Source organism: Physeter macrocephalus, chromosome 3, assembly GCF_002837175.3.
Source record: "Physeter macrocephalus isolate SW-GA chromosome 3, ASM283717v5, whole genome shotgun sequence".
Lineage (NCBI taxonomy): Eukaryota > Metazoa > Chordata > Mammalia > Artiodactyla > Physeteridae > Physeter > Physeter macrocephalus.
Genome location: NC_041216.1, coordinates 13,258,510 through 13,275,569, shown reverse-complemented (window position 1 = coordinate 13,275,569; position 17,060 = coordinate 13,258,510). Strand labels below are relative to the sequence as shown.

Below are 17,060 nucleotides of genomic sequence, written 5' to 3'. Positions count from 1 at the left end.
ATGTTGGGTGCATATATATTTATAATTGTTATATCTTCTTTTGGGATTGATTCCTTGATCATTATGTAGTGTCCTTCCTTGTCTCTTGTAACATTCTTTATTTTAAAGTCTATTTTATCTGATATGAGTATTGCTGCTCCAGCTTTATTTGATTTCCATTTGCATGGAATATCTTTTTCCATTCCTCCTGGGGACTTTTCTCACAAAGAGATTCTTTAGCCATTGAGTCTGGTGGGCAAGTGTCTGCCTCTTGATGTTGAGGTGGGTGGGGACAGCTGCTGTGGTCAGAGAGGGCTCTGTCTCCCTTTGCAGAGATGAGGTCATAGCAGGTCACTGCAGGAACACCACGGCCCTGGTAGACTGTCTAGTCTGCTGTACCTTCATTCACCAAATGAGGAAACTGAGGCCCAGAGAGAAGTGGGGAGGGGGGATGCTCTCGTCCTAGTAGGGAGTGGTCAGGAGACCTGGGCTGTCATCCCACCTCTGTGTGGCCTGGGGCACCTTCCCCTGAGCCTCTACTTTCTTATCTGTAAAGCCAGGATGATCACACCTCCAAGGGCAGGTGTGAACATTCTAGGAAAGGCTGGCACACCTTAGGTGCCTATTGGTGGAAGTTGTCTCTGTATCTGACTTATTGGATTGTATCTCACTCTTCTCCCAGACTGTAAACTCCTTGAAGATGGAAGCTGTGTTTGTTGGGGAGTGCAGGGTAGGGACAAAAGACTACTACTTATTCCTAGCCCAGGCACTCAGTGTCTGGCTAAGAAAACACACCCAGAGCGGTTAGAGAGGGAGTCTGTCAAAGGACTGATGTGTACAGTAGAGGATATGCAGGTGGGTCATGAGTACAGGGCTCCACCTTTTAGAAGGTGCCCTCTCATCTTCCGCCCTGCCTCGGGGATTGCTCACAGCAGCACCCTGCAGTGCCTGGAGTCCTCTGTTCGAGACATGAAGACTGTCAGGCTCAAAGGGAACTCAGGTCTGTTGGACTTGAAAGCCAATGCTCTCTCCACCACACCATGGAGTTGTACCCGTCGTCCTTCCATACATCTTTCAGCAGACTTGTCACCCACGTGGCCCACCCTCCCAGGCCCTAGCTGCCTCCGAGCTCCTCTCTGCTCTCACTATCCTGTCCACCTTAGCAGGCTGCTGCCCTCTGCTCCTTGCCTTTGGCCAAGCTCATAGGGGATCCTGGGGAGGCCTGTCCAGGCTGCCTCGACCCCTGCCTGGATCATGGCCTGCCTTTAGTCAACCATTCTTGTTTTGTTTTTGTTTTTAATTATCAGATATACCTGGATTCTATTCCTGGCTCTCCTTTCTGATGGTATGAACTTAAGCAAGTAAATTGACTTCTCTGAGCCTCAGTTCCCTCAACTGTGAAATAGGAGTGACAGTGCTTTCTTCAGCTTGTTATGAGAAGTTAAAGGTTGTTGGCACATAGAAAGTAGGCGTGGCCAGTGTCCCAGAGAGACTCATTTTAAGGAGCAGATTGATATGGTGGATAGACAGGTACATTTAAATAATCATGATCTAAAAGTCTGTCCTAATTTCTCTGCGAGAATGATTCCTTTAGGATTGAGAGAGGGATCAGAGGTGGTTTACCAATGGAGGTGACTTTGAGTAGAACTTCTAGTAGGATAGGGATGGGATGGTATAGAGATGCACATGGTATGGAGAGAATAGTAGGCAGTCTAAGGTTGTGTGAGAAGAGAAGGGACGATGTGACAGATAAGGCAGGGGGCCAAAAGTTGTGTTAGTGTCAGACCCTAGAGGTCTTTAGTACCAGGCTAAGAAATGTGGGCAGAGAGAGCCACTGAGGAGTCAGAGCACGGAAGCAGCTTGTTTCAGGTTTGAGGTTTAAAAAGATCATGAATGGCTTGTAGAGCGGGATGGGGATGGGGGTGGGCAGTCGGGGGATGAGAGACAAGCTGCTGTCTTTTCTGGGGGAGACAGTATGAGGGAGAGTTCTCAGACAGGCTGAGGGACTGGGGAGTGTGGGGAGGAAGTAGGTAGGGGCACCAGCTCTGGGGTCTGAGTGACTTGGTACTTGGTACAGATCTTGATTTCCTCGTACAGTCTTGGGTAAGACACTGTATCTTTTTGAGCCTCAGTTTCCTCGTCTGTAAAGTGGGATCAGTGTGGTTAGCTTGCAATAAGATGCCCCAGAATATTAGCCCAAAACACAGGCGGCTAAGGAGATATTGCCTGGGTCTGTTCCAACCCACATTAACACTTTTTTTTTTTGGTTAATGACCCATGACACCAAATACCTCTTACAGCCTTTATTTTTCTCCACTCCAGGCCTTGCCCACAGGTCAACCCAACATCAGCACCAATGTGCTGATATTATTCTGTTCCCTTTTTTTTCACTTCTGGTTGTAAGTACTTTTCCATGCTACTACACAGTCTCCCTCCCCAGCGCAGCTAACTGCTGCAGGTCATTCTGATGAACTGACGGGAAATATGCCCTTGGCGGGACAGGGCCCTGGACACAGTGAACTGGCTGGCAGCCTGGCCAGGGGTACAAGAAACAGTGGATACCTGTTAGGCCCCACACTCCTTAACCCATCCAGCGCTGCCTACTTAACAGCCCTTCTTGGTCGGCTCCCACGCACTTCAGACTTAACAAAAACGCCTGGTGAGGTGGACCTCTCAGTCTCTCCTCTCCTGTTTGTCCCACAGTGTTCTCAGTAACTGGAAGTCGACCATCTACCTATTCACTTAAGCCAAAGCCTGGGGGTCCTTGTGTTTGGCCAAGTTCATGGGGGATCAGGGAGGCTGGGTTTTTTAGGATGAAAAAGTCATTCTGGGTTCCTTCCTCACCCTCATTTCCCACATCTAATCCGCCAGCAAAGCAAGCCTGTGTCCTAAATTGATCTGTTTTGTCTACTTTTCTCTCTTGCCTCAGACCAAATCAAGTCACTGACTTCTCTCGTTTGGATGCCTGCAATCTCCTCCTCTTCCAAACCATTGCATTTTCTCTACAGTAGCCAGAACAATCGTTAAGAAGACATTTTTCTTAAAACTCTTCTGTTTTCCCTACTAGGCCTTGTATGATTCAGCGCCTGCTCCCCTTGTGCCATGTGATCCATCACTGTCCACTTACAGCCCTGCTGGCCTCCCCAGGTTCCTGAGCACATCACATGCTTTTGTCCGGGTCTTCCCCTGCTAGCTTTCTCTTGCTAGTATTTCAAGTCTTAGCCCAAATGTTACCTATCTGACCTATATCTCCTCCCCCGTCCCAGTTTTTCTCTCTCTTTTTTTTTTTTTACTGTGGTAAAACACACATAACATAAAATTGACCATTTTAACCTTTTTTTTTTTTTTTTTTTTTGCGGTACACGGGCCTCTCACTGCTGTGGCCTCTCCCGTTGCGGAGCACAGGCTCCGGACGGGCAGGCTCAGCGGCCATGGCTCCCGGGCCCAGCCGCTCCGCGGCATGTGGGATCTTCCCGGACCGGGGCACGAACCCGTGACCCCTGCATCGGCAGGCGGACTCTCAACCGCTGCGCCACCAAGGAAGCCCCGTTTTAACCATTTTTAATTGTATATAGTTCAGTGGCATTAAGTACGTTTACATTGTTGTGCCTTGCCTATCCTGCACACAGCACCATCTGTAATAATGCTCTGTGTGTGTGTGTGTGTGTGTGTGTGTGTGTGTCAGTGGCATTAAGTACGTTTACATTGTTGTGCCTTGCCTATCCTGCACACAGCACCATCTGTAATAATGCTCTGTGTGTGTGTGTGTGTGTGTGTGTCTGTCTGTCTGTGTGTGTGTGTGTGTCTTTCCCACTAGAATTAAGCTCCACGAGAACAGGGAGAGGGTTAGTTTCCTTTTTCCTTGCTACACCTGGCAGTGGTAATAGGCATTCATGGAATGAATGAGTACATGCTGCCATGTATTGAGTACTTACTGTGTGCTTGGCACTCCAAAGTCCTTTACAAACATTTCATTCAGTCTTTTTTTTTTTTGGCTGTGCTGGGTCTTCGTTGCTGGGCGTGGACTTTCTCTGATTGCAGTGAGCGGGGGTTACTTTTCACTGCGGTGGCTTCTCTTGTTGCGGAGCACGGGCTCTAAGCACACAGGCTTCAGTAGCTGTGGCACGTGGGCTCAGTAGCTGCGGCTCGCAGGCTATAGAGCACAGGCTCAGTAGTTGTGACGCACGGGCTTAGTTGCTCCGCGGCATGTGGGATCTTCCCAGACCAGGGATTAAACCCGTGTCCCCTGCATTGGCAGGTGGGTTCTTAACCACTGCACCACCAGGGAAGTGCTGCATTCAGTCTTGACAGCAGCCCTGGAAGTGGTCATTGCATCCCTTTTTACAGATGAGGGTACAGCCCAGAGAGGTTAAAGCTGCCAGAGAGGGACTTCCCTGGTGGCGCAGTGGTTAAGAATCTGCCTGCCAATGCAAGGGACACGGGTTCGAACCCTGGTCTGGGAAGATCCCACATGCCGCGGAGCAACTAAGTCCGCGTGCCACAACTACTGAAGCCCGCGCACCACAAGAAAGAGTAGCCCCCGCTCGCCACAACTAGAGAAAGCCCGCACGCAGCAACGAAGACCCAACGCAGACAAAAGTAAATAAATTAAATAAATAAATTTAAGAAAAAAAAGCTGTCAGAGAGGTCAACCATGGTCACAGAAGCAGGGTTGAACAAACCACAGCTCTGGCAGATGAATCCAATTCCCTCTATCCTAAAGAATGTGCATTTCTAGTGTGGGAAAAGGGGTTTCAAAGAGGCTGCTTGGAGGGGAGGAGTTCAACCCTGGGAGAATAGAAGTTGGGTGAAACGCAGAAATGCCTCAACAGAGTCAAAACTGGGCCAGTCACAACCTGTAGAAGCTCAGCCTGCAGAGGCTCAACCTACACAGCCTTGGCGGATTGTACGCCTTTGGCTATTTCGCCATCTTCGGTACTTTGTTCTCTTCCCCCGGGATAGTCAGCAGAAATGGCCTGGAAATTCCAGGCCACTCACCTTGAGTTCATATACCATGGAATGGGGAGCTGGAGAGGCTGAGTCTCTAGGACCTACTGGAAGGAAGGAAGGGAGGGAGGAAGGAAGAATGGGGTGCTGTTTAGGCCCGCAGAGGAGCCTGAGAAGGGCTCTTGGAGTTCTCTTTCCATTTGTAGCCTTGGGTAGAGTCTCCATCCCTTTTCTGTAGAATGGAGGAGAGGTGGGTTAGGTTAGATTAGATTAGAGCTGTGCCTGAGCATCACCTGGGACAGACCCTAGATGTTAAAACACTAGCATTGATTTATTGAGTACTTACTATGTTATTACTTTTACAGTATTAGCTCAATTAGTCATACACATCACAACAGGATGTGGGTACTATTATTATCCCCATTTTACTGAGGAGGAAACTGAATCATGAAGAGATTAAATAACTTTGTCCAAGGTCAAACAGCTAGCAAGCAGCTGAGCACATATTCTGGCTCCTCTTAACCACCACTTGCTCTACCACTTTTGCATCTGGGTAGCTGCAAATTGCCCTCGTTAGAGAGTTTGGGAGCCTAAGGCTTAGACAGCTGTCTTTCATAACCTTAAAGATCAGGGCTCAATAAAGATTTATTTCCAAAGCTGCTTATGTGGAGGAAAAAGGCTTTCGACACAATTTGGGCTGGATTGGAATTGAGATAGCCGCGGAGAAAGTCTGTTCTCAGAGGTCTTGAGGAGGCAAGGCAGCAGCAGTTAGTTTAAGGAGTTAGGGGCTCAGGGCTGAGGCTTTCAGCTGTGCGGGATCGTGCTACGTGCAACAACCCTTCTTGTCACCCGTAGGTGATTTCTTTTTCCCCTTTTGTAACACTAGTGTCTGTTTGTGTGAGTGTGTATACAGTGTTTATCTCTTGTTGGACTGCTTAGAGGAAAGCCAGGTTCCTCCCAGGAGTGGTGGCATTTTGGATCAAAGGGCACAGATGGATATGGGAACATATGTATATGTATAACTGATTCACTTTGTTGTAAAGCAGAAACTAACACACCATTGTAAAGCAATTATACTCCAATAAAGATGTTTAAAAAAAAAAAGGCGGGGGGCACAGATGGTTTGGTTTGCTTTTATTTAATGAGAACAGCTTTGTGTGTGTGTGGTCTGATTATGACAGTAATGTATAACCAAAGTTACTAGTGGTTGTCTGGGTTGGGAGGAGTTGTGAGGGATACTTCACTTAATGTTCTTCAATGTTTTAATTTTTTATAATAAAATTTTAAAAATACATGTAATGTTTCTTGTAGCTTAGATAATATAGGTAAGGTACAAAGAAAGAAGTAAAAGTTGTCCATAATCCCATTTTCCAGAGGTTACCATTATCAATATTGAATGTATTTCCTTCCACACATTTTTATATGTGTATGCTTTTTCTTTTCCACAAATAGGATGATGGGCTGTTTTTCAATCTGTTTATATTACTTGGCAATGATTCAGTAAATAAATCTCTGAAAGCATCACTTTTAATGGCTTCGTCCTGTTTTATCATCAATATACCACATATTTAGCCAGTCCCCTACTCCTGAGTGTATGGGTTGCTCCATTTTTTGTTGTTTTTTTAATGTTATAAAGAATACAGTAGAGAATATTTGTGGATCTTAATCTTTGGGTGTATTTATTATTTGGTTCTTCTCAGATAAATTCTGAGAAGTGGAATTGCTGGGCATTTCTTCTCACTTTTTTTTAGGGTTTTTGATGAATATTGCCTGATTAGAGCAGGAAAATGATTGCCATTTCTGACATGGAGTATTTGCCTGGGTTTTTCAGGACAGGAAGATGCCACCCAAGCGTATAACTAAGAGAAGGTCACCCCCTGAAGATGCCCTCCCCAAAAGCAAGAAGGTGAAAGGTAAGTTGGCCTTGACCTCTACTTCAGTATGGGTGGCCTCTTGGCACCCCCAGGATCTGGAACTGGGCTCCTTTCTCCCTGAGATTTGAAGCTGAGGGGCCTGGAAGTCCAGGAACCACCCAGCTGGAGAGTCTCCTGTAGCTCACTGAATCCCACCCTCTGGGAATCATAAAGGGGAAGAGACTTGCCTAAAAGCACTCAGATACTGGCAAAAAACTAGACCCTAGGGCTTTGCCCCAGGCAGTAATGCATCATGGTTAAGACCATTGACCTCCAGACTGAGTTCAAGTCCTGGCTCTGCCACTTTCTAGCTACATGTAGCTTTGGGCAAATCACTAACCTCACTGAGCTTGGACTACTACCCCATTCATAAAATGGGCAACCTCACTGGGCTGTCGTGAGGAAAATGAGATCATGTCCTGGTAGCACTGGAGGGAGGTGGCTGTGGTCTCTTCTCTCCTGGGACCCTGGAGGGAGTCAGGGAGGAGAGAGAGCCACCCCCAATCTGGGAGGGGGGAGTATGGACCCACACTCAGACACTGTCTGTCTTTTGCAGACCCTCGTAACCAGGCAGTGAGGGCCGTTGCCTCCCGCTGCGTTCCAGGTGCCCGCTCCTGCCAAGGTGCCTGTGGGCCGAGCCCTCCCGACCAGAAAACCCGACCAAGTGGCTGCTTGCTCAGCGCACCCTCTGCGCAGCCGCAGCAGTCCTGGCAGCTTGGCCACACCCCCAGGGGGAGGGGCTGGACGCCATTGGCTGTCCGGGGCCTCCGGCGGTCGCCATTGGCCAGCAGATGGCCCCATGCCGCACACCGGTTGGCGTGTTCCTCTCTGCAAAAGCCTGTGTGGGCTCTTACTCCTACCCCTTCCTTTTCAGCTGCCTGTCCGTTCCCACATAGGAGCGGAGTGGGCGTCAGTGTACCTATGTCCAGGGGTTAAGTCACAGACTGAGGATGCACTGCAAACTCCACTAATTATTCTATGACCGTCTCTGAGACTCTGTTCCCTTTTCTATACAGTGGGATCCTAAGAATGGAAGGTCTGTAGCATAATGTGAGGGGCTGCAAAGCAATCTAACACTAGTAAGCAGTCGGTAAAGGGGTAGACGTTATTATGCCCTGTTAGTATGGTTCCTGACCAAGAACAGCCTATCAGGAAAACTAGCTTGTGTCCCCACTGCTCTTTAACCCTCTCCACCAAGATTCATTTGCCGATATAGAGTGTCTCGTTTCCATTTCCTTCCACTCACATTAATAATGTGCTCAGTTTTTAATCTGCACAAAAACCCTATGAGATAAGTACTTTTGTTATCCTTGTTTCACAGATGAGGAAACTTAGGCTTGGAGAGGTCAGACTAATGGTCTGTGGCAGGGCAGGGGCTTGAACCCAGGTCTGTGTGATCCCAGAGCCTGTGGAGTGACCTCTCCTCTCTCCCGTCATCCTACACACTCAGGGGCTGTCTTCTTCACCCCTCAGTCTCACATAGGTCCCACAACACAGAACCGGGTTTGGTGCTGACACTGGGCCAGGGCGACGTGGGCCAGCTGGGGCTGGGCGAGAATGTGATGGAGAGGAAGAAGCCAGCCCTGGTGCCCATTCCAGAGGACATCGTGCAGGCTGAGGCTGGGGGCATGCACACTGTGTGTCTAAGCAAAAGTGGCCAGGTAGGTTGGGGGTGGCACAGGATGGGACAGGGCCTGGGGTTAGTAGGGGGCTTGGGGAAGAAGCTTTCAACCACACGCATTACTCTGTGGAGATGGAGCTGGCTAGACGAGCAGGGATTGGCCTAAACAAGAATGGACTGAGAGGCCAGGCCTTGCACTAACGGGGGCATCCTGGGCACAGGTCTACTCCTTCGGCTGCAATGATGAGGGTGCCCTGGGAAGGGACACATCAGTGGAGGGCTCGGAGATGGTCCCTGGGAAAGTGGAACTGCAAGAGAAGGTGATACAGGTGTCAGCAGGAGACAGTCACACAGCGGCCCTCACCGAGGATGGCCGTGTCTTCCTCTGGGGCTCCTTCCGGGTAAGACTGGGTCTGCAAGACGGCATGGGGGCTGGTGGGCAGAATTAACTGGTGGGGCCCCAAAGATAACCCATCACAAGGCCCCTATTGTACTTACTGGTGGGGAAATCAAGGCCCTGGGCAGAGCTTGAGCCCAGACCCAGGTTTCTGGCTTCTTCATCCAGGCCTGTCCACACCACTGCTGTTCCCTGGACTCTGATGTTATGATGTGTGCGTCTTGGGAAAGGGGTGGGTCAAGGATGCCTTTGGGCTGAGGCTAAGCCAGGAAGCCTACTGACCCATCTCCCTGCCTTCAACCTTCCCCCTCCCCTTCCCAGCCCTCTTCCACACTTACCAGGGGGTTGGGGCCACATCTCAGAACTTCCAGGACAGGAGAGTATGGTTTAAAAAGCAGATACAGCATTAAAATTGTTTTGGTACTTTAGTATTAGATTTATTTTGAAATGTCAAAAATAAAGGAATCTGATGTTTCCTCATTGGGGCTGATTTTAAATTTTTTTATTGATAATTTCAAACACAAAAGTAACCAGAATACTAAAAATAATCAGAATACTATATTGAACTCTATCTGCTTGCCCCAACAATTATCAGCTTATGACCAAACTTGTTTCATCTTCACTCCCTTCCGTTCCCCAGCTCCTTTGTTATTTTAATGCAAATCACAGACCACATATGATTTCATTCGTAAGTATTGCACTATGTGGCCTGGCTCCTGCCCACTTCTGCATCTCCATCTGGCACCAGTGCCCTTCACCAGACAGCTCTGTGGCTGACTGCAAAGCTGGATCTGGCTGGTATGAGGCAGGAAGAACTGGCTGAAAACTCTTCCACCCCTCCCTTCCAGGACAATAATGGTGTGATAGGTCTCTTGGAGCCCATGAAAAAGAGCATGGTGCCTGTGCAGGTGCAGCTGAGTATGCCCGTGGTGAAGGTGGCCTCAGGTGAGTCTGCAGGTACTCACTCTGGGCAGGAGTTGGAGAACCTTTTTGGGGCGCTGGCCCAGCCTCGGGCCTTACAGACAAGCCCTGCATCCCTTGCCTTCCTCTCACCCTCAGGAAACGACCACTTGGTGATGCTGACAGTTGATGGCGACCTCTATACTTTGGGCTGCGGGGAGCAGGGCCAACTGGGCCGCGTGCCTGAACTATTTGCTAATCGTGGTGGCCGGCAGGGCCTCGGTAGGTGGCTTAGGTCCCTCTGGCGGGGCAAGTTGGCAAGCTACCCCCGGTGAAGGTCAGAGGCAGAAGGGATTCTCTGTGTTCAGGCTTGCATCAGGTGGACCTGCGGTGGTAGTTAAGGACTCAGATTCTAGAGCCAGAGTACCCCAGGTTTGAATCCTGGCTCTACCAGCTACTGGCTGTGGGCCCATGGACATAGTTTCCTCATCTCTAAACCCACCTACCTCTAAACCTACCTCACTGGTTGTTGTGAAGTTAAATGATTTTACATAAAAGACTGTCTGGCACATGTTAAGTTCCAGGTAAATGTTACCTGTATGGCTGTGGGGGTCTGAGTGAGGCACTTGGACTCTCCTGGCCTCAGTTTCCTCTTCTGTATAATAGGGACAAGAGTCCCTGCCTAGTCTCCCTGCGAGGGCTTTAGCAGTGAAGGAGAAACAGATAGGGCAGAGAGGAGAGGCGGTGTGTGTCTGCCACTGACCCTGGCCTGCTCTCTGCCTGCAGAACGACTCCTGGTCCCCAAGTGTGTGATGCTGAAATCCAGGGGAAGCCGGGGCCATGTCAGATTCCAGGATGCCTTCTGTGGTGCCTACTTCACCTTTGCCATCTCCTCTGAGGGCCATGTATATGGCTTTGGCCTCTCCAACTACCATCAACTAGGTGAGTCCCAAGCCCATCGTCCAGGGTTGCCCAGAGTGACCTGGGCTCCAGTCCTGCCTCCACCCCTCATTCGTTGTGCACCCTTGGTGGGGTCACCTAACCCCTCAGAGCCTCAGTTTTCTCATCTGTAAAATGAGAATATAAATACCCTGGTGTGGGGTGGGGGCCACACTGGGAGGAGAAGAAGGCAGCTCTTTGGACACCCTCACCCCTGACAGCTCTGTCCTGGCCTCTTCCCCCAGGAACCCCAGGCACAGAATCTTGCTTTGTACCTCAGAACCTGACATCCTTCAAGAACTCCACGAAGTCCTGGGTGGGCTTCTCTGGTGGCCAGCACCATACAGTCTGCATGGATTCGGAAGGTAGGGCCTCCTGGTCCATCTCTAGGTCAGAGGTGGAGTGTTCCCTGGGCACAGGCCTGGTCACACTCCGGAGATGGCGGTGCTTGGAACCTGGGCCTGCTCCATGGACTGGGCTGGCTGTGGGTCCACGAGGGTTGCCCCGTCCCCCAGCGTCCTAGTGTTCTTCCACGTGTGAGTTCAGTGGGGGCCTGGGGAGGTTCTCCCAGGCCTCCCCCCAAACTGAAAAGACACTGCAGACCTCACCACCCTGGGAATGTTGTGAAGTTAAATGATTTTACATAAAAGACTGTCTGGCACATGTTAAGTTCCAGGTAAATGTGGGACCAACTCCCACAGATACAGGCACTCACCGGCCTGCCTGGAGCATGCCTCTGCTACTCTTTGTCTCTCTCCCTCCTGCACAGGAAGAGCGTACAGCCTGGGCCGGGCTGAGTATGGGCGGCTGGGCCTTGGGGAAGGTGCCGAGGAGAAGAGCGTACCCACCCTCATCTCCAGGCTGCCCGCCGTCTCCTCGGTGGCTTGTGGGGCCTCTGTGGGGTATGCTGTGACCAAGGATGGTGAGTGGGGTCGCCCACAGTCGTTCTGGTTGGAGTCTGGGGGTCGTGGTTCTTACTGAAGTGCCCAGTAGGCTCTGATGTCCACTGTCAGATGGAGCTGAGGTGTGGAGACACTGTTTGTGATGACGTTGCTTTTGGCCTGATTGTCAGAAGCTCTGGCTTTGATGACAAAATGGGTAAACACATTATTTTAATAGAGGTGATTTGTTCTGTAGAGGAGAAAACAGCAAAGGGAGACATATCACTGAGGCCCAGACAAGCAGTAGGGCTTGAACCCTTGTCTCCAGACTCCTAAATCAGGCTTCTCTTTACATTTTATACCATGGTGACTCTTTTTATTTACAACCTAGTAGGTGCCGGCTTCCCAGGGAGTTGTACTTAGAATTTTATTAGAGAAAGAAGGCTTGGTAGTTGGAGTCCTGGCAAGCACAGCAGAGGAGGGTGTGGACAAGTGGTCACCAAAGCCTGAGTGGAACAGCCATGGAGGCCTTGAGAAATCCGGCTGGCAGAGGTGCTTGACCTGGGATTATCTGGGAAGAGTTCCTGAGGAAGTGGGGCTTGTATTGCACCGTGAAGGTTCAGTCCTTTATGATAAGCAAAGGAGGGCATCCAGAGCAGTCTCAAAGGCAGGTGGTCCTGGGAATGGAGGTGATACAGGGGTTTGGGGAATGGCCAGTCATTGTCGTGCCTTGAATGCCACGCCTAGGAGCAGGGAGAAGTTTTTGGCAATGTGTAAGGACTGCGGTCTCTGGTTGACAAAGCTCTTCTTTGTCTATCATCTCCTTGCCTCCTCCCAGCTTCCCTGAATGCCCGGAGGCTGGGACATTGCCAGGCTGCCACAGGCCAAGGCCAAAATCCACCCTCATGTGCCAGGCTTCTCACACTACAGAAAGGTGGGGCTTGGGATCCTGGAGACAGCTGCCCGTATTTCTGCCCTTTGTAGGTCGTGTTTTTGCCTGGGGCATGGGCACCAACTACCAGCTGGGCACAGGACAGGAAGAGGATGCCTGGAGCCCCGTGGAGATGACAGGCAAACAGTTGGAGAACCGTGTTGTCTTATCTGTGTCCAGCGGGGGCCAGCACACAGTCTTACTAGTCAAGGACAAGGAACAGAGCTGATGAAGCCTCTGAGGGCCTGGTTTCCAGCCCCCCAACCTCCCTCCTGGAACAAGGAAGCCATGATGTCTACGTATTCCAGCAGGCCTCTTCCAGCTCCAAATACTCTGTCATCTCCTGCCTTTTTCCCATCAGCAGAACAGAATCCTTCTCTTTTTTTTCCCCTCCTTTTCCAGGATCATCCTGGGACCTACAGGATGAGGGTGGGATAGATGGAAGAGGGGAGGGGGTTTTAATCAGAAAGAACATTGCTGACCCCAAAGCTATGTGGTTAGACCTTTCCTCCTCATCCCTACTTCCCGTGGTCCTGGCTGACCCTGGTTTTGCCTATCAAAAACCAAAACTTCCTCCCCTGCGTGTTTGGTGCCCATACTCTGAGAAGTTGGGGCTCCATCAAGTCCTGCTCTAGTCATGTGCCACTCTTCCTGTCCTTCACAACCCACAGACAGACAAATGGTACAGTCCTGAGACCCAGCTGTCATGGACCTACGCCTGGGGAAACTGGAGAAGGGGCAGGGCTACCCAGCCATGGGCAACCCCAAGCCAAATATTTGGCCCTGAACAGGTGCCCATGGGGCAAAAAAACAGTGATCCTCCGCTTGATCAAGGAAAAAGCCAGTCAGCCTTTCTCCCAGAAGCACAAAGCATTCTGCCCTTCAGGCCTTGTCTGCCGAGTCTCAGCCATCCAACCTGCCTCACCTGCAGCCAAGGGCCTGAAATCCAGAAAGGAAGCTATGCCTGCAGGGCAGGACCTCGGGAAGAGGGGAAGGAGGGCTTTATAAGCAAACTTACAGCAATATTGAGAGTGAAGGGAGGGCGGGGAAGAGGGTTGGAGGGGCAGAGACTGGTCCCCAGAAAGGGAAGCAGTAGCTTGTACAGTGGCTGAAAAAATAGAAGAGAGTATTGATTTTTTTTTAATGTAAAGTATTTTGGAGGGGAGAGTGAAATCTTTTAACACTTTGAATAAATTTAGAGTTTTATAAAACAGGCCACTTGTTTTCTACATGCTCTCTGCTTTCTTCAGGGAGCACCTGCTGTGTTGGGATGGGCGGAATAACCCCATGCCTGTAGCCCTGGTGAAGACTAGGACTTCAGTGATGTCAAGAGGTCCTGGTGTGTGCCAGTCAGCTGGGGTTTTTTGTTTTTGTTTTTGTTTTTTGTATGGAACAGTGGCTGTTCTAGACAAATCCAAAAAAAAGTGGATTGATTTTTGTTAGGTATTTATGTTTCAGGAATCACTGGATTTAAAAAAAAATTATACTGTATATTATGTGAGACATGGGATGGATCTTTTAATATCCTAATCCCAAACCAAGATTTTTGAGTACATCTCTAGAAATACTTATACTAAGTTTAATGATGTACTGTATCATTTCAAAAGCTAGTGTAACTGATTAAACATGATTAACTGCACAGTAACAACTTAATGCATAATGATGTAGATTTTCACAGGCATTTGAGCAACCAAATCATATAGAGCTGACCTGTCCAGTATGGTGGTCAGTACCTACATGTGGCTATTTACATTTAATTTAAATTTGTAAAAATGTAAAATGAACTTCCTCGGTTGCACTAGCCACATTTCAAGTCCTCAGTAGTCAGAAGTGTCTAGCACCTATGGTTCTGGGCTATGCAAATACAGAAGTTTATAGAACATTTCCATAACTGCAGAAAGTTACAGTGGACAGTGCTGATATAGGAGGTTTATATATTACAGCAGGAAAGTTTTACTAGCACCAAGAGGAATCTTCGATGTCAGTGACTCTTGGAAAAATGAATATGATGTAAAATAACTTAAAATGTATTCTGTGATTGTTTTTTTTCCTTGAACTTTTAGTTTTGATGCATGTACTATACTGATTAGAAATTGACTTCTTAGAACGGAAAAATCACACTTTTTTTTTTTTGCGGTACGCGGGCCTCTCACTGCTGTGGCCTCTCCCATTGTGGAGCACAGGCTCTGGACACGCAGGCCCAGCGGCCATGGCTCACGGGCCCAGCCGCTCCGCGGCATGTGGGATCCTCCCGGACCGGGACACGAACCCGCGTCCCCTGCATTGGCAGGTGGACTCTCAACCACTGCGCCAGCAGGGAAGCTCCACACTTTTGATTTTAGTATTTTTTTTGTGAAGAAGCACTTGTGTGTCTGCTCTTCCCACCCCCACTCCCCCCAAAAAAGTCCAGTTGGATTAGATTTACTGAAGTTTTCCCTTTTGACAATATAGCAGGTTGAAAGTGCCCTATCCTTAATAACAGCTCTTGTGGGTTGGGACTTAAAGGGGCCAGGGATTGTGCTGAGCACTTTGCATACAATAATCGCTCATATGATCGCCTTGTGAAGTGGGAATTGCTGTCCCTCAGGAAAAAGTTCCTGAGAGTTCAAGTGCCTAGCTTGAGGCCAAGCTACCAAGTGGCACAGACTAGGCTAGAATTTAAATCAGGCTCTACCCGAGCCCAGAACCTCAGTTTCTTTTCCTTGTATTGAACATAAGAGTTATAAAGCTCTCTGTAGGTGCTTTACATGTTAGAACAGTCTCAGGCACATAGCAAAGGCCCCACAAGCCTTTGCTGTTATGACCGTTGAACATTTTAAAGTTCCCCGTAGTTAATAATTGCCTTTTCACATGCTTGGTTTTTTGGTGTAAGTATCGTTTATTCGGTGTTCATATCTCTCTCAGAAGTGTAAATCTCCTTTTCTGTGTTCAAACACATCAGGTATTCTCAATTTTACCTTTTCTCCCATCCTCCTCCAACCTGAATTGGTTACCCCAAAACAAATGTAATCACCCCATATGGCTCAGCTATAAATAATATTTGCAAAGTCATAATAATGTAAATGTTCAGTGTTTTGACAAATTATAATCAGAAGATGGAGAATTGTGTATGTATGAGGGGCAGTCCCTAAAATATCTGAAACTACAAATGAATAGAAAGTATACTATTTAGAAATACACAGATTTTAGGGAAACGATTTGGAAGTGGTTGCCTCAAGGGACTGGAAGTTGGGAATAGGGATAGATGGGGTAAGGGACAGCTGTTTATCGTTTGACATAAATTCAATTATTTTTTTTCAGTGCCTACCATATCCCAGACATGGTTGTGGGAATTTGGTTAGAAAGCGCAAACAAGGAATCCTGTCTGATAAAGCTTACATTCTAAATTAAACATTTAAAAATCTTCCATAAGTAAAATAAATTTCTAAAATGGTAAGCAAAGAGCACAGCACAGGAGCTGGCAAATAGTACTAAATAAAAGAGTTACCAGTTACAATTCGAAGGCCTCCAACTGCCATGTTGGAGAACTTACTGGAAGCCAGGCATTAGGGCAAGTGCTTTCCTGACTTCTCATTTAATCCTCACAACAAACATGGTATGAGGTAAGCACTGTTATTATCCACGTTAGTCTCAGAGAGTTTAAATAACCTGCGAAAATAATGAGTGAGAGGGGGCTGGGATTTGGGCTCTGTTTGTTCAAATCTATAGCCAAAGCACCCAGCCACTACACTACTATGGCAGTGAATAGGATAAAGCTGGAATTTGGCAACCTGTGGTTGGATCCAAGACTTTAGACTCATGAGTGCCTGACTTTGGGGCCCAACATCCCAAGTTTGGGGTGTATAAGCTGGTAAGGAAGGGCCGAAGTGGCCTATACCAGCCCAGAGGGAGCCCCGGAAATGGATCCTCAGGCACTTGCGATGACCTTCACTGTGGGAGATGACAATTACCACCTACAGAAGCTTCACATTCTGAGAAATGGGTATTAAACTGAGGCTAAAGCCTGGGACACTCCCAGATTAGGAGTTGAATTGTCAGGATTATCTAGAAATCGTGTTTACTTGAGGGCCTTCTATAGCAGGTCACTGTTCTGGGACAAGTTAGAACTGGCAGTTTGGATTAGTGTAGGGGATGTGGACGCAAGAAAGTGACAAGACTTGGGGATTGATTTAACTGGTTGAGAAGACAGGGTTACCCCAATTTACACTCACTTTAACTCTACCCTCCCCGTATCCCGGGGCTATACACGGGAATGATGAAAGAATCCCATTGCAGCGTCAACAGAAATGTCTTGCAAACTGGGAAATGCGGGGTGAAGGGGTGGCTGGGGCGGGCCAGTCGGTAATTTGCCTGACGTCACAGTTAGTGGGACTGAATCGTCCAGGTTCCCAGAGGGGATCTTTCACTTGTTAAAAAAAAAAAAGTGCTAATACTTGCAATTTTTTACAACGAGCGTAAAATTACTTCTGTAATTTTATATGTACGTGTGTGTTTAAATAAAATCAGAAAGAAACCCGAGAAAGCCCCTCACCCGCGCCACCCACAGTCCAAC

At 48.5% G+C, this 17,060-nt stretch overlaps 1 protein-coding gene across 3 annotated transcripts in view; it reads left to right on the top strand.

Moving 5' to 3' along the window:
- The window catches only part of RCC1 (regulator of chromosome condensation 1), a 21,864-nt gene extending 6,348 nt beyond the window's left edge, over positions 1 to 15,516 (top strand). Inside the window, exons 2-11 of one of the 3 annotated variants that reach the window (XM_028487335.2) lie at positions 6,758 to 6,839; positions 7,396 to 7,443; positions 8,313 to 8,500; positions 8,682 to 8,861; positions 9,706 to 9,802; positions 9,917 to 10,039; positions 10,544 to 10,699; positions 10,942 to 11,061; positions 11,466 to 11,618; positions 12,562 to 15,516. In XM_028487335.2, the coding sequence (XP_028343136.1) occupies positions 6,767 to 6,839; positions 7,396 to 7,443; positions 8,313 to 8,500; positions 8,682 to 8,861; positions 9,706 to 9,802; positions 9,917 to 10,039; positions 10,544 to 10,699; positions 10,942 to 11,061; positions 11,466 to 11,618; positions 12,562 to 12,737 (1,314 nt within the window). In that variant the 5' untranslated portion in view covers positions 6,758 to 6,766 and the 3' untranslated portion in view covers positions 12,738 to 15,516. Of the gene's footprint in view, positions 1 to 6,757; positions 6,840 to 7,395; positions 7,462 to 8,312; positions 8,501 to 8,681; positions 8,862 to 9,705; positions 9,803 to 9,916; positions 10,040 to 10,543; positions 10,700 to 10,941; positions 11,062 to 11,465; positions 11,619 to 12,561 lie in introns of all 3 variants that reach the window. The other 2 variants (XM_024125693.3, XM_024125694.3) reach the window with 2 other exon arrangements.
- The last annotated feature ends 1,544 nt before the right edge of the window (positions 15,517 to 17,060 follow it).